The following is a 23201-nucleotide window of genomic DNA, read 5'->3' on the forward strand; positions in this document are numbered from 1 at the left end:
CCCCTCCTCCTCCTCCTCCTCCTCCTCCTCCTCCTCCTCCTCTTCCTCCTTCTTTTTTCCTAGAACTTCTGTATATACATTTAAATTGCTGGAATGATAACTTTCTAATTTCTTTATGAGGCACTTAGTCCTATTAACTTTCCTCTTAGCACAGGTTTCATTCACCTTGATAATAATGGACTGAGTCTCTGAACCTGTAAGCCAGCTTGAATTAAATGTTGTCCCTATAAGAGTTGCCTTGGCCATGGTGTCTGCTCACAGCAGTAAAATCTAATATCATCTATGGACAGTTAATTTTAACAAAGAAGGCAAAAACCATACAATGGAAAAAAGAAACCATCTTCAACAAAGGAAAGCATCTAACTGGATATCAGCATGTAGAAGGAAGCAAATAGATCTATATCTATCACCTTTTAAAAACCATAATTTCAAGTGGATCAAAGAGCTCAACTTAAAACTGGATACACTAAATCTAAAAGAACAGAAAGAGGGGAATAGCATTGAACTCATTGGTAAAAGAGACAACTTCCTGAACAGAACACCAATGTCTCAGGCTATAAGATCAATAATTGATAAATGGAACCTCCTGAAACTGAAAAGCTTCTGTAAAGCAAAAGACACTGGAAATAGGACAAAATGGCACCCAACCAGTTAGAAAAGGATCTTTGCCTGCCCTACATCTGACAAAGGGTTAATATTCAAAATTTATAAAGAATTTAAGAAATTAGAAAACAACACTCCAATAACCCAATTAAATAATGGGTACAGAGTAAAACAGAGTATTCTCAACAGAGGAATCATGCATGGCCAGAAGCACTTAAAGAAATGTTCAATGTTCTGAGTAATCAGAAAAATGAAAATTAAAATAATCTGAGGTTCAATCTTACATTTATCAGAAGGGCAGATCAAATACTCAAATAATAGCAAATGCTGGTTAGGATGCAAAGCAAGGACAACACTCCTTCATTGTTGGTGGTAGTGCAAACTTGTACAACTACTTTGGAAATCAATTTGGTTGGTTCTCTAAAAATTGGAACTAGCTCTACCTCAAGACACAGCTATACTACTCTTGGGCATATACTCAGAAGAAACCCAGCTATATCACAGGGATACATGTTCAACTCTGATAATAGAGGCTTTATTCATAATGATTAGAAACTGAAAACAACCTATATGACCCTAAACAGAAGAATGGGTAAAGAAAATGTGATACATGTACACAATGTAATAGTATTCAGCTATAAAAAAGAAAGACATCAGACATTTTGCAGGTAAATGGATGAGACCTGAGAATATCATCCTAAGTAACCCAGAGCCAGAAAGACCTGTTTGATATATCCTCATACATAAGAGTACCTTAGCTATAAAGTGCAGGATAACCATGCTACAATTCAAACACCCAAAGAAACTGGACAATAAGGTGATCGAAAGGGAAGATGCTTGAATCTTACTCAGAAGGGAAAATTAAATAGTCACCGGATGTGGATGGTGAGAGGGAACTGGGTAGAAGAGGAGGTGAGGAAGGGAATGAGGATGGAGATCAGGTGCAGGGAGAAGGGGAAAGAGAGAGTCCTGGAAGTGAAACTAGAAATTGGTGAGGACAGGGGTGAGGATGGACCATCAGTGATGACTAGCTAGAGATCTCTGATGGAAAAGGATATGGGGAGTCTTTTCAGGGAGCCTAGTTTAGATTCCTATCAGTGAGGAATACAGAGCTTGAAGTGGCCACCTCCTACAACCAGGCAGGATTTCCAGAGGAGGGAGGGAGACATCAATCCTTCCATAAAACTGTCAGCTCAAACTTTGTCTTGCTTGCAAGATGTCCAGGATAAAGCTGGAGCAGAGACTGAGATAACAACCAACCAATTATTCCCACAATTTAAAACCAATTCAATGTGAGAGAGCCAAACTGTGACACTATATAAGTTTTATTTAATTCTTGGGCCCTTGTTGTTTACCTTTGGTTCAGTGGTAGTTGATATATCTAAGAGCACCTCTGCAGCACATACTGGTCTGGTCTTGAATGGTTACAAAAAAAAAAGATGATGCAGTAGAATACTTAAGGCATAATTTGGGTCTGGAACTGTTTTTGGAAAGAAGTGAATGTGATCAGAATGTATTTTATTAAATTTCTAAAGAAAAATAAAGATATTAAAAATTCCAAAACTAATGTAGGTGTGTAAAATTGCCTGAAGATTTACTTTGCTCCTCCTTAAGTGCAAGTTGAGTTATTCTGGGTAATTATTTACTGTTTCTAAAGAAAATATTGAACACACTAGAGCTCTACCCCTCCCTAGAATTATAGCAGAGGAGAAAAGGTTTCCACTTAATATATACTTTTAAGTTATACTTAAATGTTATATATATATATATATATATATATATATATATATATATATATTTAACCAATGTGTATTATAGAATATAGCAATGATACATGCTTTCTACTATATATGATAGAATAGAAAATTAATAAAACTGAGAACCAATTCCAATGTATAAAACAGTTAAGTCAAAGAAACAAAATTAAAAGAAACCAGTTTTAGAGATGAGGAAATTGCCAATTCCAAAGTTTTTATTCATGAGAACTGAGGGCCAAGTCACATATTAGAACTCTAATAAGAAGTTTATTTTTAAAAACAAAAAATGGTGCTTGGAACCAAATCTTGCTACTTGATGTGATATTTGATGATTAGAACCAGCTGTGAGGTCTTCCTATGGGAAATGCTAATTAAATTCAGTAAGATACTTAAACATGAGCATTTGTGTGCCTAAACTTGTGAAAAGATTTGTTTTCAGGTGTTAACAAAATAATGTAGCATTTTGGAGCAAAGATGCAGAGAAGTAGTCCTGCAGTGGAGGTCAAGATGCAGAACACCTCCACAATGACTAAGGCCTTTCCACTGGTGCTGTGATAGACAGGAAGGAAAGTGATCCAGACACTGCAGAACACCAACATGCTAAATATCAGAAACTTGGCTTCATTGAATGTATCAGGAAGATTTCTGGCTAAGAACGCTACAGTGAAACTTGCCAGCGCAATAGAACCCAAGTATCCCAGGACACAATAGAAGGCAATAACTGAACCTTTGTTGCAAACAATCAAAATATGGCCATGTTCAATATGTCCATCATTATCAACAAATGGTGGAGAAGTTCCCACCCAGATTCCACAAATAATCAGTTGGATCATGGTGCATATGGGAATGATCAAGATTTGTGCCCCTGATGTCATCAGCCATCTCATCCTTTTACTAGGAAGAGTGAGCTTGAAGGCTAGTACTACAGTAATTGTCTTGGTCAAGACAGTAGAGACAGCAACAGTAAACACAACTGCAAATATCGTCTGCTGCATGATGCATGTGACCATATGTGGTTTTCCAATGAACAGCAGAGAACTGAGAAAACAGTAGATGAGTGAGATGAGCAGGCAATAGCTGAGAGCTCTGTTATTGGCCTTGACAATGGGAGTGTCTTTGTTCCTTAAAAAGATACCAAATACAACAGCTGTGAGAGAAGAAAAGCCTAGTGCCAAGCAGGCCAGAACCATTCCTATGGGGTCCTCATAAGACAGGAATGTCACAAGTTTGGAGAGACAGTGAGTTCCTTCTGGGTTGGCATATTGATTATCTGGACACTTGAAGCAATAATCCATGTCTGGTTCAAAAAATGTATATCATCAGGATTGATATTACACTATTATTCAAAGATTTAACTATATATCAGGAGTTTACAATATCTCATAAGTGAGTCAAACTGAATTAGCCAAATAGACCTTCCCTATGAAAACAATTTAAATGTTATTGCTCATAACAATTACTCTTGATGTTATATTACTATGAACTCATGTGTGATTAGACAAACATAATTCTTTATTATTTTTTATATATTTAGAGTTCCAACAGAAGGTAGATAGTATGAGAGAATATCCTGGTTACCATAAGAAAATAAATTGAAATGTATAATTCATAGAACAGCACATTTATTATTCACATTACTGTAAAATGCTCACTACCCTAACATTGTTTCATATACTTACATGTATGCTATTGTCTGGCTATCAGTCATAAGATAGGACTCAAATGTGTATGTCCTCATGTGATTTCTTAGAAATGCACACTATTCAATTTATACACTGCTTCAATTTTTTCTCTAATTAAGCAAAGGAAAGCAGAGGAGTTATAAACTAGTAACCAACCAAGTATGAGCATTAAAGTATTACCTTGCTTTTATGCTTCAATGTATGAATTTTGGTACAGGACAGTATTTGTCACTATTTTTTTTTCAATGTGAAAAGCAAGAGGAATTTTAATGATCCAATGAATGCATTGAGGCCATCCTACACCGAAGGTGGAGTGGCGACCCCAAGCAGCCCATTTGGCCAGTTTTTATACAGTTTAAGGGGTGGACTAGAGAAACAGTGACTAGGCACAATATGATTGGCAGAAGAGTGTGATTTTTAAACTGATTGGTCTTTGGGGAATGAGGTGCCAAGGACCTCCCTTGTCTGTAAGTGGCAAGGGTTGGCCTGTCCTGCAGAATGTGTCTATGTGCTCTGGGACTTCCCTACCCGCAGGTTGATTCCCTTCCATGTGGTCTGGGGAATGTTAATCAGCCTCTCCCTTCCTCCTCTGAATGTTAATTCAGCAAGTGTCCTCTGACTAAGGAATGTTAATTAGCCTCTCCCATGAAGTGTGTGTGTATGGGGGAAACAAGTGTTCCAAAGTTCCTCTTCATTCCCCCCTTTTCTCTTTGTGCATGCTTCAGTCTTGAAGCTATTGGATAGTTATGCAGCTTATATCTCTGGTCCTCTGTACCTAACTTTTGATATCTTTGTCTCAGGACCATCAACTGTACTGCACCTATGCAATCTTTAATAAAAGCAACTAAGCTGACTTAAAATGCAAGGGTCTAAAGTCAGAGGCAGGAACAAAATTATCAGTAGAAATCAAGGTAGTAAACTAAGTATTTCCCACTATTAATATTATCTTTGATATTTGACTCTCAGTGATCTCAAAAGTGTTTATTTATTAAGAAACATCACAAGCAAGATAACTTTCCATCTCTCAAGGACATATATGTGACATTTAATATTAGATTAGAGAATGAAGTCCCTTCCACTGGTATCTTTGTTATTTTCATCATAATATTGTCAAGTTTCTTTCAATCTCATTGTGTTAACCTCTCAGACTCTCCATCCAGAAAGATACATTTTGTTTCTGTTGTTTCCACATTCTCATAATTTTTTAAATGGCCTCATCTAAACTAGCAGAATAATTATTTTAAAAATAACAATTTTTAAAATTTTTATACCATTACTCCATATTGTAAATACACTGTTTTAAAAATTCTCCTTATAACTCCCAAAAGTAAGCAGAACTTAAAACATTTCTTTGTAGAATCTTCTTGTTCAAACAACACTAAGAAAGTAAATGTTGACTCTTTATTTGTTCTCAATATTAATGCCATAATTTCATCTGATAATTGATGAGTTTTAATAAATTTTATATAGTATGCCATAAAAATGCTTGATTTACTTGCACTACATACAATACCTTCAGTAGTTTTCTCTATACAAATATTTGAAATTTTAGTGCAAATTTTCTGTATCTGAATTCTACCATTCTCCATATTTTTCACATTTAAACTATTTCCTCTAGGTATTCATTGGTCAGAAGACTGAGTAAAACTGTAAGTTTATACATTTTTTGTTCTCTCAGTCCAATAGAAGATATTTCAATTCATTGTTTAATATATTGAAACCACTTTCATGGTTTCCATTGGACCCTTGTCCCAATTAAGATTCTACCACCTATTTGATCCAAATTGTCAATGTATATATTTCTCTCCAAAATTTTAAACAAAACATTAATTCTGATCTGTACATGTTGGCTTCTAAATGTAAGGTTAAATTAGAGGGCAACTTAAAATACAGCCTACTGAGTTGTACTCAGCATCATCAACCATAGGGCACATTACAAAACACTTATTTCTCAAAAAAGATTCAGAATCACTGAGCATCAACACCATATCACAAAGCTCTTGACTTGAAAAACCAGGATGTGTAATTCCAATGTTTGTGGAAAGAGAAAAATTAGATGCACTATATTTCTAAGTACTGAGGATAAATCACATAGTTTAGTACTCTAAAGAAGTTTCCAGGATAAGCTATTATGTGCAAGGCTTCTGGATCATGTCAAATCGTATTAGAAACAAAGAAATGTATGGTGTTTCAAGGAGCAATATTATTGATCCTTTTATTTAAAGATGACATTAAAAATGTAAGTTCCCATAGAGAATTCTTGGTGAATTTTGCAATAATAGGAGAGATTCGTCAATCCAGTGAAAATTTTTAGTGAATTTATTCTTACCTGTCATATTGGAAATCTCGTTCTCTGGGCAGGGGGTACAATCAAAGCAACAAACAGCCTTTCCCTCCTGAGGGGATTTTCTAAATCCTGGACTGCAAGGTGTATTGCATATTGAGGGTACAGTCTGTGAAAAAAACACAGGCATTAGCAATACAGAGTTTTACTTATTGGTCAGAAGTTAAAAGAACTTAGAACTTGATGCCATTATAAAACCTCCTTTTACAGACAAACATTAAATTAAAATGCAACATTTCTTTGTAGCTTGTGATATTTATTCTGAATTTATTATGATTCAAGTGTTATTAAATTATATATATATATATATATATATATATATATATATATATATATATATATATATATGAGCATGTATGTGTACACACTTTTGGGTATAAAACACTGTTAGAAAAATAACGAATCAAGAAAGAAAAGATTGTGGAAAGTAATGTGAAAAATCATATACCATGAGGAAGAACAAGGCTATCAAAAATTAAGATTCTCATGTACTACAGTTAAGATCAACACACCTGTCTAACATCTGTCGCCCAGTCTACCATTTCATCAGACATAAGCAATTGTTGAGGATGTGTGAAGTATTTGAAAAACCTTCCTATTTTCACCTTAATTCCAAAACTTTGTAAAAAGTTTCCAGTGTAGAAAATATCATAATCTATATTCAAGTTTTCTTTCTGATTCATGTTCACTATATCTCCAGCAGGATTTACAAATTGGATATTCTTCAGGGAAGAGAGCACCTAAAGCACATTTATTATTTTAGTTTAACTATACATATACATTCAGGCAGAAAATACGAAGTGTAGATTTTCACTGGATTTTACTTGTCTTCAAAATATAACTTTATTAAGCCTACTCAGTTAGTAGGAGTAACAAAAATTCAAGCAAACATTACAAAGTTTTAGAAATTCCCACTAGTCACTGGAGTGAATACTCTAAAACATGAATGATGTGTTTGGAGAGTACAGCAGATTTCTTCACCCCTTTCTGTCATTAGTGGTAACTTTTATCAGATATAACTGAAGTCTCAGTTGGTCAAAAGTGGGAGTATGACTTGATTTTATTTAGAAACTATTTATTATATTGATAAAGAGCAGTTTGACAGCTTGAATAAACATGTAGACTCTTGGTAGTATTTAATGAAAAAGCAAAAAATAATATACTGCATGAAACTAATCTTTTTTTAAAATGGACTTTCTAAAGAAACCAGAAGCTCTTGTCTCAGCTGTTAAATGCATAATATTTCTATATGGTAGACATATTCGGTACAATATTTTGGCATCAATTGTCAAATGGTGACTTTATTGCCAGGGTTGGCAGGATAATAATTGATAGCACCATTGTAGTTTGTATAAGCCAAGAAATAGTAAAGAAATCAACACATTTGGGCAAAACATTCCTAGATACTTGGTTGTAGAGCTTATTGTTCATTTTAAAAAACTCACCTCAAAGGTTCTACATTGAGAATCATATTACTTAAGTTGTTTTTATTTTCTAATGTTCAACATCTTTACTAAAGGCTATTTCTTCCTCACCTGAGTAGCCATGAACCATTTTTGTACCAGGTAGTTACCAATGATATGTCTTTAATGACGGCCATGCTGTCTTTTGACTTCTATTTAAATAAAGACATGTTACCTGCAAAGAGTCAAACTCCAGTCCTTTCTCAACATTATTTGACAGTGTATTTGCCTGCTGCAGAAGTAACTCATGGAGTGAATGGGCTACAGCATACACAGCATTGTATAGATTGTAACTTGTGTCACTCATGGACATTTCAAACTGATTGCTGGATAACCATTTCTGTAGCATTTTTCTTGAACATTTCTTGAGTTTCTTACAATTAGATGATGACAAAAGACAATTAAAATTTAACCACCATAATTTAGCAAGAGACATATTGTTACTGTAGTTTAAAGGGTGCACTGTCTGTATAAATTCTTTAAAACCAACTATCTCAGAATAATGGTGTGAAAAGCTGAGGGTACCATGAAAGGAGTTGAAGAGGAATTCTCCATTACTTGTAATTATATCCCACTGTGAGGTAGCAACCCAGATTCTCCGAATGTCTGCAAACTGCCATAGTTTAAAGATCATTTGTAGAAAAGAATCTTTGTCTCCAAAAATGATAACAACTTTTGCTGAAGACATCATGATCTGATTATAATACATATCAGCCATTGTCAAGAATAATTTTGAGTTATATGTGATAACAGTCACAAAGGCTAAACAGATGTCATATCTTTGCATTTCTTCTCTCAATTCAGAGGCAAATTGAAGTCCTAGACCATCATCTGAAATCATCAGTCCTACCCAGTTCCAGCTGAAATAAATCACCAAAGCTACCATGCCATAAGCTACATATGTGTCCTTGATAGCCATCTGGTACAGATAAGGAAAGTGTTCATGGCTACTGAAAAGAGGATGAAATGGCCCATAGTAAAGCTGTAGGACATTAAAATAAGTAAACCAACTTGAACTTGAAGAAGATGAAGTACACAAATCCTAACCTAACACCTAGGTATGTTTAACGAAATCTAGCAGTGTCGGAAGGTGTAAATTATTCATCTCATTATTAAAATCCAATTCACCGTAATATTCTTAAATAGCAGAGAAAAACTTATTCTTCCAATAAAATATTTCATATTCCCATTGCTTCTTTGCTTTATTTCCAATAAAGTTCTGATATATACACTATAAAACATATGAATGTTTATGCTTTGAACTTTGTGAATCAAATAACACATAAATTCAGACTCTATCAAACCACCTCACCTCACCTCTGGAGTTCTGGAGATGTACAGAAGTGGTCCAAGCATGGCAGTTGGTAACCACATTGGTCCTGTAAGTACAATTAAATATCTTCTTTGGTTTCTACAATTGTAGTTAGGAAAATAATCACCTCTCCTTGAGGATAAACTGATTTTACTCCGATCAGCCAATAACTTACATTCAACTTTAACTAGCAAAGAAATATTGGGTAAAACTTGGGTGTTCATATTGATTTCTTCAATAGCAAAATAAAGAGATAAAATCAAGTGGATGTTCTTAGCTGTCAGCCTGAAATAGATCACAATGTTCATTAAAGGTTATGCTGTAAATGTGATAATATCAGATCACTCTCAATGAGAATTATATACTGAATCATCTCTCTGTATATTTATGTTTCTCTGGTGACCAAAGTCCTATTAATGTAGTGTATGAGAATGGGAAGATTTTAAAAATGTCTGTGTGTTGACTTTACAAAAGTGGCATTTTGTCATCTGGAGTTGTCCTAAAGATTACTTTTGTTGTCTGTGGACATGATGATTAGATTATAGAACATAAAGCAGATTTTGTCTAACTCCTTGTCTAGTATCTTGGAATTCTTGTGTTTAACTATTTGAAAAGTAAAGGAGATTTACTGTCTACTAAATTCATGGTGCTTCATTCCACAGAAACAGAAGTGCTTTAAGCCATAAAATCATTGTAAGTATGAGGAATGGGAAAGAAAGTCTTGTTTTCAACAGCTCATAGAAGTCTATGTATTCACAGATAATGCAAGAATAACAATAGTCCTTTCATTTCTTCCACCTTACTCCTGTTTCACGCACTTGAAACTAGGATTTGGGGGAATGTGTGATTATTTTTTTTTTTTTAAAGATTTATTTATTTATTTTATTAGTACACTGTCGCTGTCTTCGGACACACCAGAAGAGGGCATCCAATCTCATTACGGATGGTTGTGAGCCACCATGTGGTTGCTGGGATTTGAACTCAGGACCTCTGGAAGAGCAGTCAGTGCTCTTAACCGCTGAGCCATCTCTCCAGCCCCGGAATGTGTGATTATTACAACATGGATTGCTACATCTTTCTCATTTAACTGTATGTCATATCACTGGTCCTGGGTTTATGATAGCCGATTTCTGAATAATTCACCTTTGTGCTTATGAAATTTAACACTTGATTTTTCTTATTTAAGATATTTTACAAGGACATATATTTATAGAATATATATAAAAGTTTCTTCATAATCTTTTTATTGGATACTATATTTACATTTCAGATGTTATCCCCTTACCTCATCGCCCCCCCCTGCCCTGACCGCACAGGAAGCACCTATCCCATCCCCCCTACTCCTGCTTTTATGAGGATGTGCCCCTACCTACCCTCCCTTTCCCACCTCCCCACCGTGGAATTCCCCCATATTTGGTGTCCAGCCTACATGGGATCAAGGATCTCCTCTTCCACCTATGCCCAAGAAGGCCATCCTACCCTACATATACAGCTGGAATCATGGATCCCTCCCTATGTGCTCCCAGGCTGGTGGTTGAGACCATGGGGAGCCCTGGTTGCTTGGTATTGTTGCTTTCCTCATGGGGCCACAAACCCTTTCAGCTCCTTCAGTCTTCTCTGTAACTCCTCCATTGGGAACCCCTTGATCAGATCAAGTAATTTTGAGTATAGTGCTTTATTTGGCCTTCTTTCTTGCATTTCTGTTTTGGCATATTATTACATAACTTACACAGGTAATTAGACACAGTTTGAAGATTTGGAGTTGGTATCAAATTGACTGAACTAATTATATTCTTTATAATTTTATATGTCTCATGTGTTTCTACAGTGTTTTATTCCTTTGTTTCTGCATTTTTCTAGTTCATTAAAATATATATACATATAAAGATATGGCTTGCTTTTTTAAGTACCTTGCCATTCTGTGATGGAGAAGGATGTGTGTTATTTTTTGCTTCGAGTTCTTGAATTTGAGTCCTCTATTTAAATTAATAATATTAGTGTTTTGTGCAAAGATTTCATTTCAAATAATTTGAACCCTTCTTTTAAGAGATGGTTTGGATGTTTTCTTTCTTTATAATTGTATTTTCATGTTCTGTGAACACTTACCATTCATTATATTTTAAATCTCTTTGTAATTTATGGACTAATTGTAATTGAAAATTTTCATCACCTCAGTCTCTTTCCTCTATCAATTCCCTAAGTGTTATTTACATTTAGCTTTTCCATATCACTTTGCCTTCAAGCTGTGTCTATATTTTAATAAATTTACACATATATATGCATATGGGTTCCATAAAACCCCTCAAACATGGCAATAGAGAGAGAGAGACAGGGTTTGTTGTTTATGTATGTTTTTCCAAGGCTGATCATCTTTTCTGCATTTGACTACCAATGATCAACTTTTGGAACTATTAGATGCTAGAAGAGGAAAAATCTGTTTTTCTTAAGATTTTAGGTTTTTTACTTATTAGAGAACATTGGTCCTGTGGAAGTTAACACTAGCAAGACCATTTAGTAAATACAAATTGGACATGGTTCACTTAAACAAAAGGAAGCCACATAGTTGAGTGGATTTGGAATGGTGGCTAATATTGGAGAGTTAGGATTGGGGTGAGAGGGGTTTCTGATTACATTATATTAAACTCTCAAGCAATGAAAGAAAAATTTAAAAATAGCACAAGCTTGTGCACATGTGTACAAAATTAGTCAATCATTAATGCAGTGCTCGTGAGATTTCAATGAGGCAACTAGTCTGAATGGTTCTTTAGATATTACTCCAAAGGCAAAAAAGAACTCTAATAGGATACAGCTCTACACCTCTGCCAAACAATACTAGAGGAAACAAAGACACTATATAGATACTTCTTATATTTTTTATTCTGCACTTTACACATTGGTTACAAATTGCAGTAAAGTTATGTTAAGTACCAACAGCCGAATGACATAAAAGATATGGTACAGGCACAAAATGATTATTATTTCCCTATTCAGAAGAATACAGTCTTGTCAACTGGAAAACAATGTATAGACTCTTAGTTTAAATGATATACAAGCCAGGCATAGAAACACAGTTGTCATGTTTTCTAACATGTAGAAGATCAAATAAGGAAAGTAGCTGATAAAAAAGCAACAGGTTTCCTCCTGAGGCAACATGGAAGGAGAAAGAATTGTAAAATAGAATCATAGATAAACAAATCTCAGTACTCATATATAAAGCCTGAAGTGACATTTTTTTTCAAGATACAAAGTTAACTCAAGGTTGCAATTATATTGCATATTTTCATAGAGAATTCATGAATGAAGAAAATATACATAGGAAACTATAGTTATAGAATGTAGCTTTCCGCTCATGGCAAATCTGCTGCTGACTGCCTCTTGCACCACCAAGACCAACAAAACTTTGCCACAGATATGACGAAGGACCCTCTTACCCTTAAAGGGAATGGCCCAGACCTAGTTCCCTTATGGGGCCGAGGACTGATATGCCTGTCCGATACCACAGAAGGCACAGCTAACTGGCTACCAAAAAGATTAATGAAAAAAATAGATACCCCCACAAAGCCAGGCCCAACCATAAATACAATGAATAACAATTTACATCCAGGGAAGAGAAATCTCTCCTGAGAATCCCTTTCTTTTTCTTTTCCAGGTAAAAATGAATCACCCATGATGTCTGCTGTTAGAAGTTCTAATCCAGATGCTGGCCTCCGAACTTACACTACTCAGACCTTTGAAGGGCCACTGACAAGAACATCAAACAGCTAGAGATTGACATCACTAATCTGAAGAAATCCCTCGTTTCGCTGTCTGAAGAGACCTCCTAAAATCGCAAAGATCCTTATTGGACTAGTAAAATAGAAAAGGCTGTATACAGCTCTTGACTGTGTACAACCCTCAAAGAAGAAGGCTGCCTTTACATAGACAAGACAAGGAGGGTTAAAAAGAGCATGGTGTTTCCAAAACCCATCCCCACCCAACCTAAAAGGGGGGACTTCTGCCCCTAGACCAAGCAGAGAGGGGCCACCCAGAACCCCCTCTGACAGGCGATCTGAATTCTTGCTTAGGCTGTGAGGCTAAGCACTGCAAGGGAATATAAATAAAAGATAAAAATATCTATCTGGGTTCCCTGAGGGACAAGCCTGACTGCATAGGGGTTGATGTCAAAAGTATCCCCTCTCCAGGAAAAAGACATCAGGATGGGTATGGCCCTCATGCCTCACTGGACAATGACAGGGGGACTGGAGCCATTACAAGGTCCCCTTCAAATACTGGCCTCTATCCCCACCTTCTCAAGTTTAGAATTGCCACAGCCGTTCTATACTTAGAGAAGGGTGGAGATGTCAGGGGCAGCCCTGCTTACACACTGAAGGCCTAAAATCAGCCATAGGCCTAAAAGTAGCAATAGGCCTGTCATACATGTATACTAACACCATGTCTTGGGTCTCAGTGGAAAAACATTGAAACAGATGGCTATAAGCTAATATAAACAGGCAGCTTTTGTGGAAATTTACCAGCCTGAGTAGTCATAGACCTTGTAAATAGGTAGCCTTGGCAGACAATACCAATTTAGATAAGGACAAGTGAGTCATAGGCAGGGTCATAGTGACTTGTCCCCTGAACCTTCACCTAGCCGATACCCAGTTCTGAAGATATCTGTATTCCCCCTGAACTCCCACACTCCAGTGTTATTCCCTTCCCCACATCCTGCCTTTCTCTGTTTATAACCTCTGTGTGAATGAATTACGATTTGAGAAAAATAAATTTAAAAAAATAAAAAAAAAGAAATCTACTTCACAACACTACAGGACACTTTACTTCCAATAACTTATAATTAATACATCTTTTCTCCTTCATCTGGTAAATGTACATTTCCAACAGATTGTGCTTAACACAGAGAACCACAGCTGACTTAGGTGCAGAGAATAGAAAGCTATAGAATGTGCTGTATTTAAAGGAAAATAGAAAATAACCTCTTTCCTAAGATCAAGGATTATTGGAAGAAAGAGTACAAAAATTATGTAAGAATCAGAGGAGGTAGGTAACAACAAGAAAACATCATCCTCTGGACATAGGAGGAAATCTGCACATGTGAAATTACAATAGCTGTGACAGCTTCTATAAAATCTTTAAAAGCCTAAGCCAAACCATATTACAGCAAAAGGGGGGAAATTGGCCACATAATTCTGCCCATATAAGCAATATTTGGGTGTGGTGAGGAGACACCATTTCCTTCAAGACCATAACTCAAGTCAACTTAACCATTCTCCATTGGAAGATAACATGGAAAGCACAAGTTGTTCTTGAAAGAATTTTTGAAAAAGACATAACATTGGTTACTTTGAGGAAAAAAGAATATATTTAAAACATTTGGTGGAGGGACTTAAAATGCACAAAACATGATGTGGGAAACTATTAAAGGACTAAAAAATCAATCAATCTAAGACCTTCAGCTTCAATATAAAACTGATAGAGATATTCTCACAATTTTTGAAATACGGTTTCATATAAAAGTTTCATTGATTTATTTCATTCCTTTTTTTCCACTATGGATCTACATGAGACAGAGGAATGGCCCAAACATTTGCTATGTAGCTATTACAATCAGGAAAAGATATAGCAAAAAATGGGACTGGACAATTCCAAAGGTGAATATACATTGACAGTAACTGAAACCTTCTGCTAACTGTAACATACAGTCTCTGTCAACATGAATTTTAATAAAGAGGTGTAAAAGCACTTGAGAAGATCTCATATCTAAAGTGTAGCAATGCTGAAAGTGGAGGAAAAAACCCACCCTTTTTATTTTACCAAACAAATTTCATATGGCTGTGGTGCCATTTTGTCTCAGTTCATTGGCAAGGTGTTTAGAAGATGGTGATGGATATCAATTTTTGCAATGGACAATACCCCCAAAGAGAATAAAAACTATATAGTTTTGAATTTACAATTTTTTGTTTTTTTTCTTTTTATTAAAAATAGATTCTTCTCTCATACATACATCCCAACAACAGATTCCCCTCCCTCCATCTCCCTTATCTACTGATCCACCCCCCTTCTCTCTCCCTTCAGAAAAGTACAAGCCTCTAAGAAACAGTCAAACATGACAAAACAAAACACAATAAAACAGAGCAAACTTCCTCACATCAAGCCTGGAAAAAGTCAACCCAACTGTAGTAAAAAAAAAAAAAAATCCCAAGAGCTGGCAAAAGAGTCAAAGATATGCACCTGCTCCCACAATTAGCAGTCACACACAAAAAAAATCTAACAGTCACAACATATATTCAGAAGACCTAGTGGAGACTCTTGCATGCCTGATATATCACAATATATCTGAAATCCTGCTGCACATTAATACCACTGAAGTTGTTTTTTTTGTTGTTGTTGTTGGGTTTTTTTTTGCAATTTTAATCTTTTTTATTGGATATTTTATTTATTTACATTTCAGGTGGTCATCTCCTTTCCCCATTTCCCCTCCCTAAAACCCCCTATCCCATTCTTCCTCCTCCTTTTTGCTTTTATACCATTTTAATTACATGCATGTATTAAGGTCAGTTCTAGGTTGAGGGTCTAGCAATACAATAGATGCAAATTTGGCATAATTCTAACACCTCTCTGTATGTTTTAGTGATACATAGTGAGCTTATTAATTTCAAGAATGCTGCCCTGCTGAGTGTTGATGTGGTAGATATTATAGATAAAATTGCTCATGGTCTGAGGTCAGTATTTCTATTTTGATCAAGCTTAAAGAATGGCATTTATAGCTCGATCATATTAGCCCTTTTTTTGTCATGGGAATACTTTTATTCCTACCAGTTGTGCTAAGTTTGTCTTTAACAACATCAACATGTTGGCAGCCAAAGTACATGACTTGATCCTGAAAATGGATCTCCAGACAGAGTTATTAAATTAACAGGCTGGCAAGCCAAGGACAAGTAAGACTCTGCACAGAGCCTTACCAACCTAAGACATAAGTGCATTGCTTTGGATAATGCATATTCCATGACAGGTAAGGAAGGCATTTTTGTCAGAACTACCTAAGACAGGCTCAGTCTTGTTAATGAAATCAAAAAAGGCAGAGAGGCAGAGAGCCATTGGGACTGCTTGGCAAGAATCTGACATGGGCTAAGGACAAGGACATGAACTGCTTGGCAGGAATATGACATTGGCTAAGGACAAGGAAGTAGGCTTCAGACAGGAATCTGACATTAGGCTAGAACAAAGAAGTAATTTCAGACAGGGATCTAAATTTTAGGTTAGAACAAGGGAGTGGGCTTCAGACATGAAAATGACTTTGAACGGACACAAGGAAGTAGGCTCAGATGTTTTGGTCATCCTAATAAGCCCTTAGAAACAGTGATCACAGGAAGTGTTCATGTAATTTGGTTTAACACCTTGTTTGTTCGCTTGTTGCTTGAATTTACAATTTTTATCAGGTTGCATCAGACAGCAGGTTCAATTTAGAAATATTCTACTGGCAGCTACTCAGGACTTGAAAAGCTATCATTTATTTTTCAATTATGCTACTAACAATAAAGGTCACTTCTGGAGAAAGTGGGAAATGCCCTTGAATGCATGGGTAGAGTAGACAGTTTCCTGAATGGAACACCAATGGTTCAAGCTTTTAGAACAAAAATTCATAATTCAAACTTCATGAAACTGAAAAGCTTCTGTGAAGCAAAGGACACTTTCAATAGGACAAAATGGCTACATACAGAATGGGAAAGGATCACTACCAACTCTACAACTGACAAAGAGTTAATATCCAAAATTTATAAAGAACTCAAGAAGTTAAACACTAACAACACAAATAACTGAATTATAAAATGGGGCACAGAAATATATAAAGACTTCTCAAAAGGGGAATTTCAAATGTCTGAGAAGCACTTAAAGGAATAATCAAAGCCCTTCGTCGTCAAAGGAATGCATATCAAAACAACTCTGAGATTGCCTCTTGTACCTATCAGAATAAGATAAAAAGTTAAAAAAAACTCAAGTGGTAGCATATGTTGGTGAGGATGTGGAATAAGAGGAACACTCCTCCATTGTTGGTGCAAATGAAAAATTGTTCAATCATTCTGGAAATCAATTTGGTAGATTCTCAAAAAACTGGGAGTCATTCTACCTCAAGACCCAGTTATACTACTTCTAGGCATATATGCAAAAGATGCTCTACCATAACATAAAGACACTTGCTCAACTATGTTCCAAGCCACTTTACTTTTTATATCCAGAAGCTGGAAACAGCATAGATATCTCTCAACTGAAAAATGATAAGGAAAATGTGGTACATTTATACAATAGAATACTATTCAGGTATTTAAAAGAGTTTTTAATTAAAATGAGTTTTGCAACAAGTAAAACAAATAGGTGTATCTTTAGCATATCATTCTGAGTGTGTAACCTAGTCCCAAAACAACATGCATTGTATGTACTCACTTATAAGTGAATATTACCCATAAAATACAGGATACCCATGCTACATTTCACAGCTCTAACAAAGCTAAATAATAAGGAAGACAAAAGCAAGGATTCTTGTATCTCATTTAGAAGGATTAATAAAATACTCATAAGAGGAAGATGGAGGAAGACAACTGGGTGGAAGAGAGGCAGAGAAGGAGAATGAGTGTGCTGATGATCAGGCGTTGGAAAGAATAGGAGGGATGGACAGATGGCATTGAGGATGAGTGAATATCTGCAACTAATGAGGATAGGGAGGTAGGGGGCATCTCCAGAATGAGACAGATACCTGGGGTAAAGGTGGTGCCCAAGAATCAATGGGGAGAGTCCTGCAATGTGACTCACAGCATTGGGTGGAGGGAAACTGAAAAGGCTACTTCCTGTATCCAGACAGGAACTCTGATGGAGCAATAGGTACACCAACCCACCCACAAAACTTTTGACTCCCAAATCCATCCTGTCTACAAGAAATTCAGGGACAGGGGATGGATCAGAGACTGAGGGAATGGCTAACCAAAAATAACTGGCCCAAATTGTGACCAATCCCATGGGAAAGCACCAATCACTGACACTATTAATGACACTCTGTTATACTTTCAGAGAGGAGTCTAGTCTGGCTGCCCTCTGAGATGTACCAGCCAGAAGATAGACAGATGCAAACACCCACTGCTAAACAGATTATGGAGCTTGGGGACTCTAAGAGAAGAATAGGAGAAAAGATTGCAGCCCCTAAGAGAAAAGGAACTTCTCAGAAAGGACAGCAGAATCAACTAACCTGGACCTTTGGTCTCTCAAAGACTGAACCACTAACCAAAAGACACACGTAGGCCTCCCCAAACATACATGAGTACCAAATTGGAGTGAGGCTTATCATAATAGCTGTTGCTTGTTTGTGGAATATGTTCTTTTAGCTGGGCTTCCTGGTCTGGCCTCAGAGGGAGAGGATGCTCTTAGCCTCAGAGAGACTTGATATGTTGGGAAGGGGGAGTGATAATCATGGGGCCCCCAACTTGATCAGAGGAGAAGTAGAAGAGGTATAGATTGTAGGAGGGGATGACTAGGAGGGGTACATTGAGCGTGATGTAAAGTAAATAAGTAACAAAAATAATAATAATAAATAAAAATAAAGTAGTTGGAATATGTGAAAGCTAGTTTGTTAAACTATATGCCAAGAAATGATCCCTAACTTTAGAAGGATAATTATATGGTAATATTTCTGAAAGATTGCATCTGATGACGTACCACAGATACAGTGTATTGGTCCAGTAAATTAAACGGATAATATATTAAAGATAAAAGAATATGCATAAACAGTTTTTAAGTCCTATAATTTCCTTCTAAATATATTTCTAAAGTTCTGTATCACTTTCTGAAAAGAAAGGACTAGAACTGGAATATAGCTACTTATCTACATCCATTGCAATGACATACGTTATTTGACAGTGAAATATGATGAGGTATAATATTTTACTGTCCCCAAAAATTCAAGTTCTTCTGTCCTTTAATACTTTAAACTCAAAAATATTTGAGACAAGTAATAATTGCAGTAATATTTTGTTCAGTGAAAGAACTAAATAATCTTAACCAATTTGTAAAGAATGTGTAACAAAGAAATACATTTTGTAAAATTGATGGCCACTTAAAGCAAGTAATGTTCAGTTTTATTGCAAAGTACAGGGAATTATCATCATCATTCTAAATATTATAGTGTGAATTATAAATACTATAGCATATAGCTTGGTTATGTACAGCAACCAGTGAAAACTTTTAAATTAAATGCATAGAAACTAGTTCTGTATGGCAAAGCTCTAAAATATTATAAAATATTTTATCAGTAACTCATGAGACAAAATGCCGTTCCACAATTTGATATTATTCCACAAAAGATATTTAGTAGACATGATTAATATATTTTTACTTGTTTCAATTATAACCATTTTCTAGAAATTCATAATTTTCCCCCTTTAACATATAATTCTTTTACTATTCAGAGAAAACAACATATAGGCTGATTTCCATTCTAAGATTTACTTCCATAAATATATTTTGCTTATCAACTGTGCTATTATGCTCCTAATAATCATAGAAAAATGCAACTAATAAGCTAACTTTAAATAGGCAAATAACAAACTCAGTGGTATAGACATAGTATATAGTAAAATATATCTTTAATTTGGAAGTAGTTTATTATCATTTATGAAATAAATGAACACTAATCAGTGAAATAAATTCAACAACATTATATTTCATTAATACAAATTTATATTAAAAAGAAAATAAATTAATGATCAGGATTATATATCTCAAATAGAGTCACATAAAATTTTTGCCTTGTTTTGCAATATTGAACTCTCATTGATCAGGAGAAATGAAAACATTTCTTTGAACATGACTTATTTTGTGCCTTATAGTTTTGTAATCCTGAATAGAAAAAGAAACTATAATTTTAGACTGTGTTTATCACACAGAAAATTTTCAATGTTCTTATCAAGAGTATACATCACTGACACATTGGTACATCAGTTGACAAGGACACAATATTTAAAAACATCAGGACTTACAAATATCATCAGCGGCACTCTCAGGACGATAAAGTTTTACTCTAATGTCCAGGGTGTCACATGCTTTTGACTGACAGAACAACTCTAAGCCTCATCACTGATGAAAATTTTGTGTTTATACTCTGCTTCACATCCTCATAGATCATTCTCATTTATGTCTGATCTTGAATTAATATATCATGTCCTCAGCATTCCATATGACTCTGCATAATATTTTGTGAATTTAATCAATACAATGATATGACCCTGTTCCCAATAATTATTCATTCTCCGATATTCTTAAGGGTATTTTTTTTTTGAAAAATAAAACAGTACTTGAGAATTTTAAGGCATTTCACAATTCTTCATCTCCTCTGAGAATATTCTTTCACTTACTCTACAGTTTCCAGCATCCTGCTCAACTTTGAATTTCTTTCATTGGTATACTATTAGAAAACAAAATAACTATGTCTCAGATTATAAAGTCCACCAAGCTCTAGATGAACATATAATAATGTCTTATATTGAGGATTCTTCATAACCAAAAGTTTACAGCACAATTTGTGACAATTTCCTTAACATATTCCAGGATACACTGCTATAATTACACAATTTTATATTTTAAATACAACAATACACTCACTAATAAAAGTATCATGATCAAATAGAAAAGTCAGAGTATGGTTTGTGCACATCCACATAATATACACTTTTCTGTATTTAGCATACTTTGGAAAAGATAAATAAATGTAGAATAGATATCATAGCTATCGATAAGACAGGGGAATGAGATATGACAATTTGAAATCAGTAAATCATCTCAGAGGTGGGAATTTACCAAGATTGTGAAATACTTGAAATGGCTGATACTTGAGTTTATAACCTAGAACTCTGTTCTGTCATTAACATAGAAAAAAATATAGCTGTGCCTATGATGTAGAACAGAAAGAAAAGGGAAGCACAAAATTCTCATAATGAACAAATATTTTGTTCTCATCCTCAACTTCATCTGCAAAAATCATGCAGCAGAATAATAAAATAATGACATGTAGATTATTTGCACAAAACCCAAAGTATCTTTTAAATTTCTTTAGCCATAGTTTAGGCTGGATGCACCGTTGTTCTCTGGTGAGGAATTCAGCATTCTTTTTTTAAAAGATAAATTACTGATAGAACACAGAAACATTGTTTACTTCAGCATCTGTAAAATGAATAAGTTCTGTGTTTGAGGATGTGTTTGTAGGGGAAAGCATAACACCTAGAAATGGGAAGTGTCACTAAAAATGAATGCCTCTCTAGGACCATGGTAAAAAAAAATCTCCTTCAGGTTTTTATCTGAAAAATGTGAATCTGGAAGGATATACTCCTATAGAAACAGTTAAATCATTACCCGTAAGACCGAAAACTTATTTAGATCCTAGGTAGTGAAGGAGAACAAAACAGATCAAAGACTGAGAGAAAGGTGGTCTAAATCTTAGCAGCTACAGTACCTATGTGTCAGGATAATTAATCAAAAGTAAATAAATGAAGGAAGCACTTACTGCTTGTCTAGATTTTCACTAAAGTGATCATTCTTCACATGTCCACGTTTAGCATAAATAGAAAAAAAACAGTCAACTTCCTTATCTCCATCCTTGTTTTTCTTGTCTTTTATCCTCAAAAAGCACTTGGAATCATTAAAAGTGCAGAAAAACAAGGAAGAATTCAAGACCAAGAAGACAAAAATCAAGGAGAACATGTCTATCATGTTGCCCAAGGTATGAACCTGAGCAGAAGTTTAACATGAAACATCAGGTGGAATGCCATGTATGAATTTTGCATGTATGTACCCACTTGTCTCTCTTTTTATCACTGTACTTATATCTAGGGTGCACATTGATGACTGTCACCACTTTTCTTTTCAGCTGGTTTTTCTCCTCTGGAGGATTTGTAAGCATTATCTGGCCTGGGGCTCTGCATCTGAGTAAGAGCTGATAATTTTGTTTGCCATCATTCTCCTGTTTCTCTCATGAATCCACCTATGTCAGTGGACATTGAAATCCCAGACATGACTCTGTTTTGCACAATATTCTGAAATGCCTAGTTTACCATATACTACTTCTCTGAACTCCATTTGAAATAGATGACTTGGCTTACTTCATTCAAAAGTGAGTGTAAGGTGGAAGTGAGAAACAGCAAATATATTTTCTTAAAGTCTTACAGATAATACTTACATGGTTGCTCAATACATACAGTAGTAACCTCCCATATTTGACATCCAGAAATAAGAGAACATGAACTTTATGCCTCACACACATGAAAGTACCTGCTAACAGCACAGAAATATCTAAATTTTGTATATTGAATAAATATGAATCTGAATCCTTCTGAAAACAAATCCATCAGTATATCAGTATTATCATGGACACTCATGTGCTTATTAATGTTCACTAAAATAGCGAAGAGTTAGTTTTCTGATCAGCTACTTCATCATACCATTGGTTTTCTCCACTTTAAAAAAATTTATTGGATATTTTATTTATTTATATTTCAGATGTTATCTCCTTTCCCCATTTTCCTCCCTTCCAGAAACCCCCTATCTTATTCCCCCTCCTCCTGCTTCTATGAGGGTGTGCATATGCCCCCACCCATCCACCTACTGCCACCTCCCTACCCTCGAATTCCCCCACATGGGGGCATCCAGCCTTCACAGGACCAAGGACTTCCTTTCCCACCTATGCTCAACAAGGCCATCCTCCACTACATATACAGCTGGAGCCATGGGTCCTTTCATATGTGTTCTCAGGCTGGCAGTTTAGACTCTGGAAGCTCTGGTTGTTCTCTCTAACTCCTCCATTGGGGACCCTGTGATCAGTTCAATGGTTAGCTGTGAGCATCCAACTCTGTATATGTCAGGCTCTGGCAGAGCCTCTCAGGACAATATGAAACTTATAAAGACCCACAAGTTTGCATATGATGTGTCAACATTTTCATTAATTTCGAGGAAGTCTTTATTTCTTTCTTTATTTCTTCCCTGACCAAGTTCTCATTGAGTAGAGACTTG

The 23201-nt window shown here is 35.5% G+C and overlaps 1 protein-coding gene across 1 annotated transcript; it reads right to left on the reverse strand.

Moving 5' to 3' along the window:
* Positions 1-2749: 2749 nt before the first annotated feature.
* LOC114627046 (vomeronasal type-2 receptor 116-like) lies at positions 2750-21905 on the reverse strand. Its single transcript, XM_028774713.1, has 6 exons — positions 21700-21905; positions 9167-9446; positions 8025-8831; positions 6899-7126; positions 6372-6495; positions 2750-3657 (listed from the first exon to the last, which is right to left on the reverse strand). Exons 1-6 carry the CDS (start codon positions 21903-21905, stop codon positions 2750-2752), a joined length of 2553 nt encoding a protein of 850 aa, XP_028630546.1.
* Between the last annotated feature and the right edge of the window lie 1296 nt (positions 21906-23201).

Source organism: Grammomys surdaster, unplaced genomic scaffold (genome assembly GCF_004785775.1).
Source record: "Grammomys surdaster isolate TR1022 unplaced genomic scaffold, NIH_TR_1.0 242, whole genome shotgun sequence".
In the NCBI taxonomy this organism is placed as follows: domain Eukaryota; kingdom Metazoa; phylum Chordata; class Mammalia; order Rodentia; family Muridae; genus Grammomys; species Grammomys surdaster.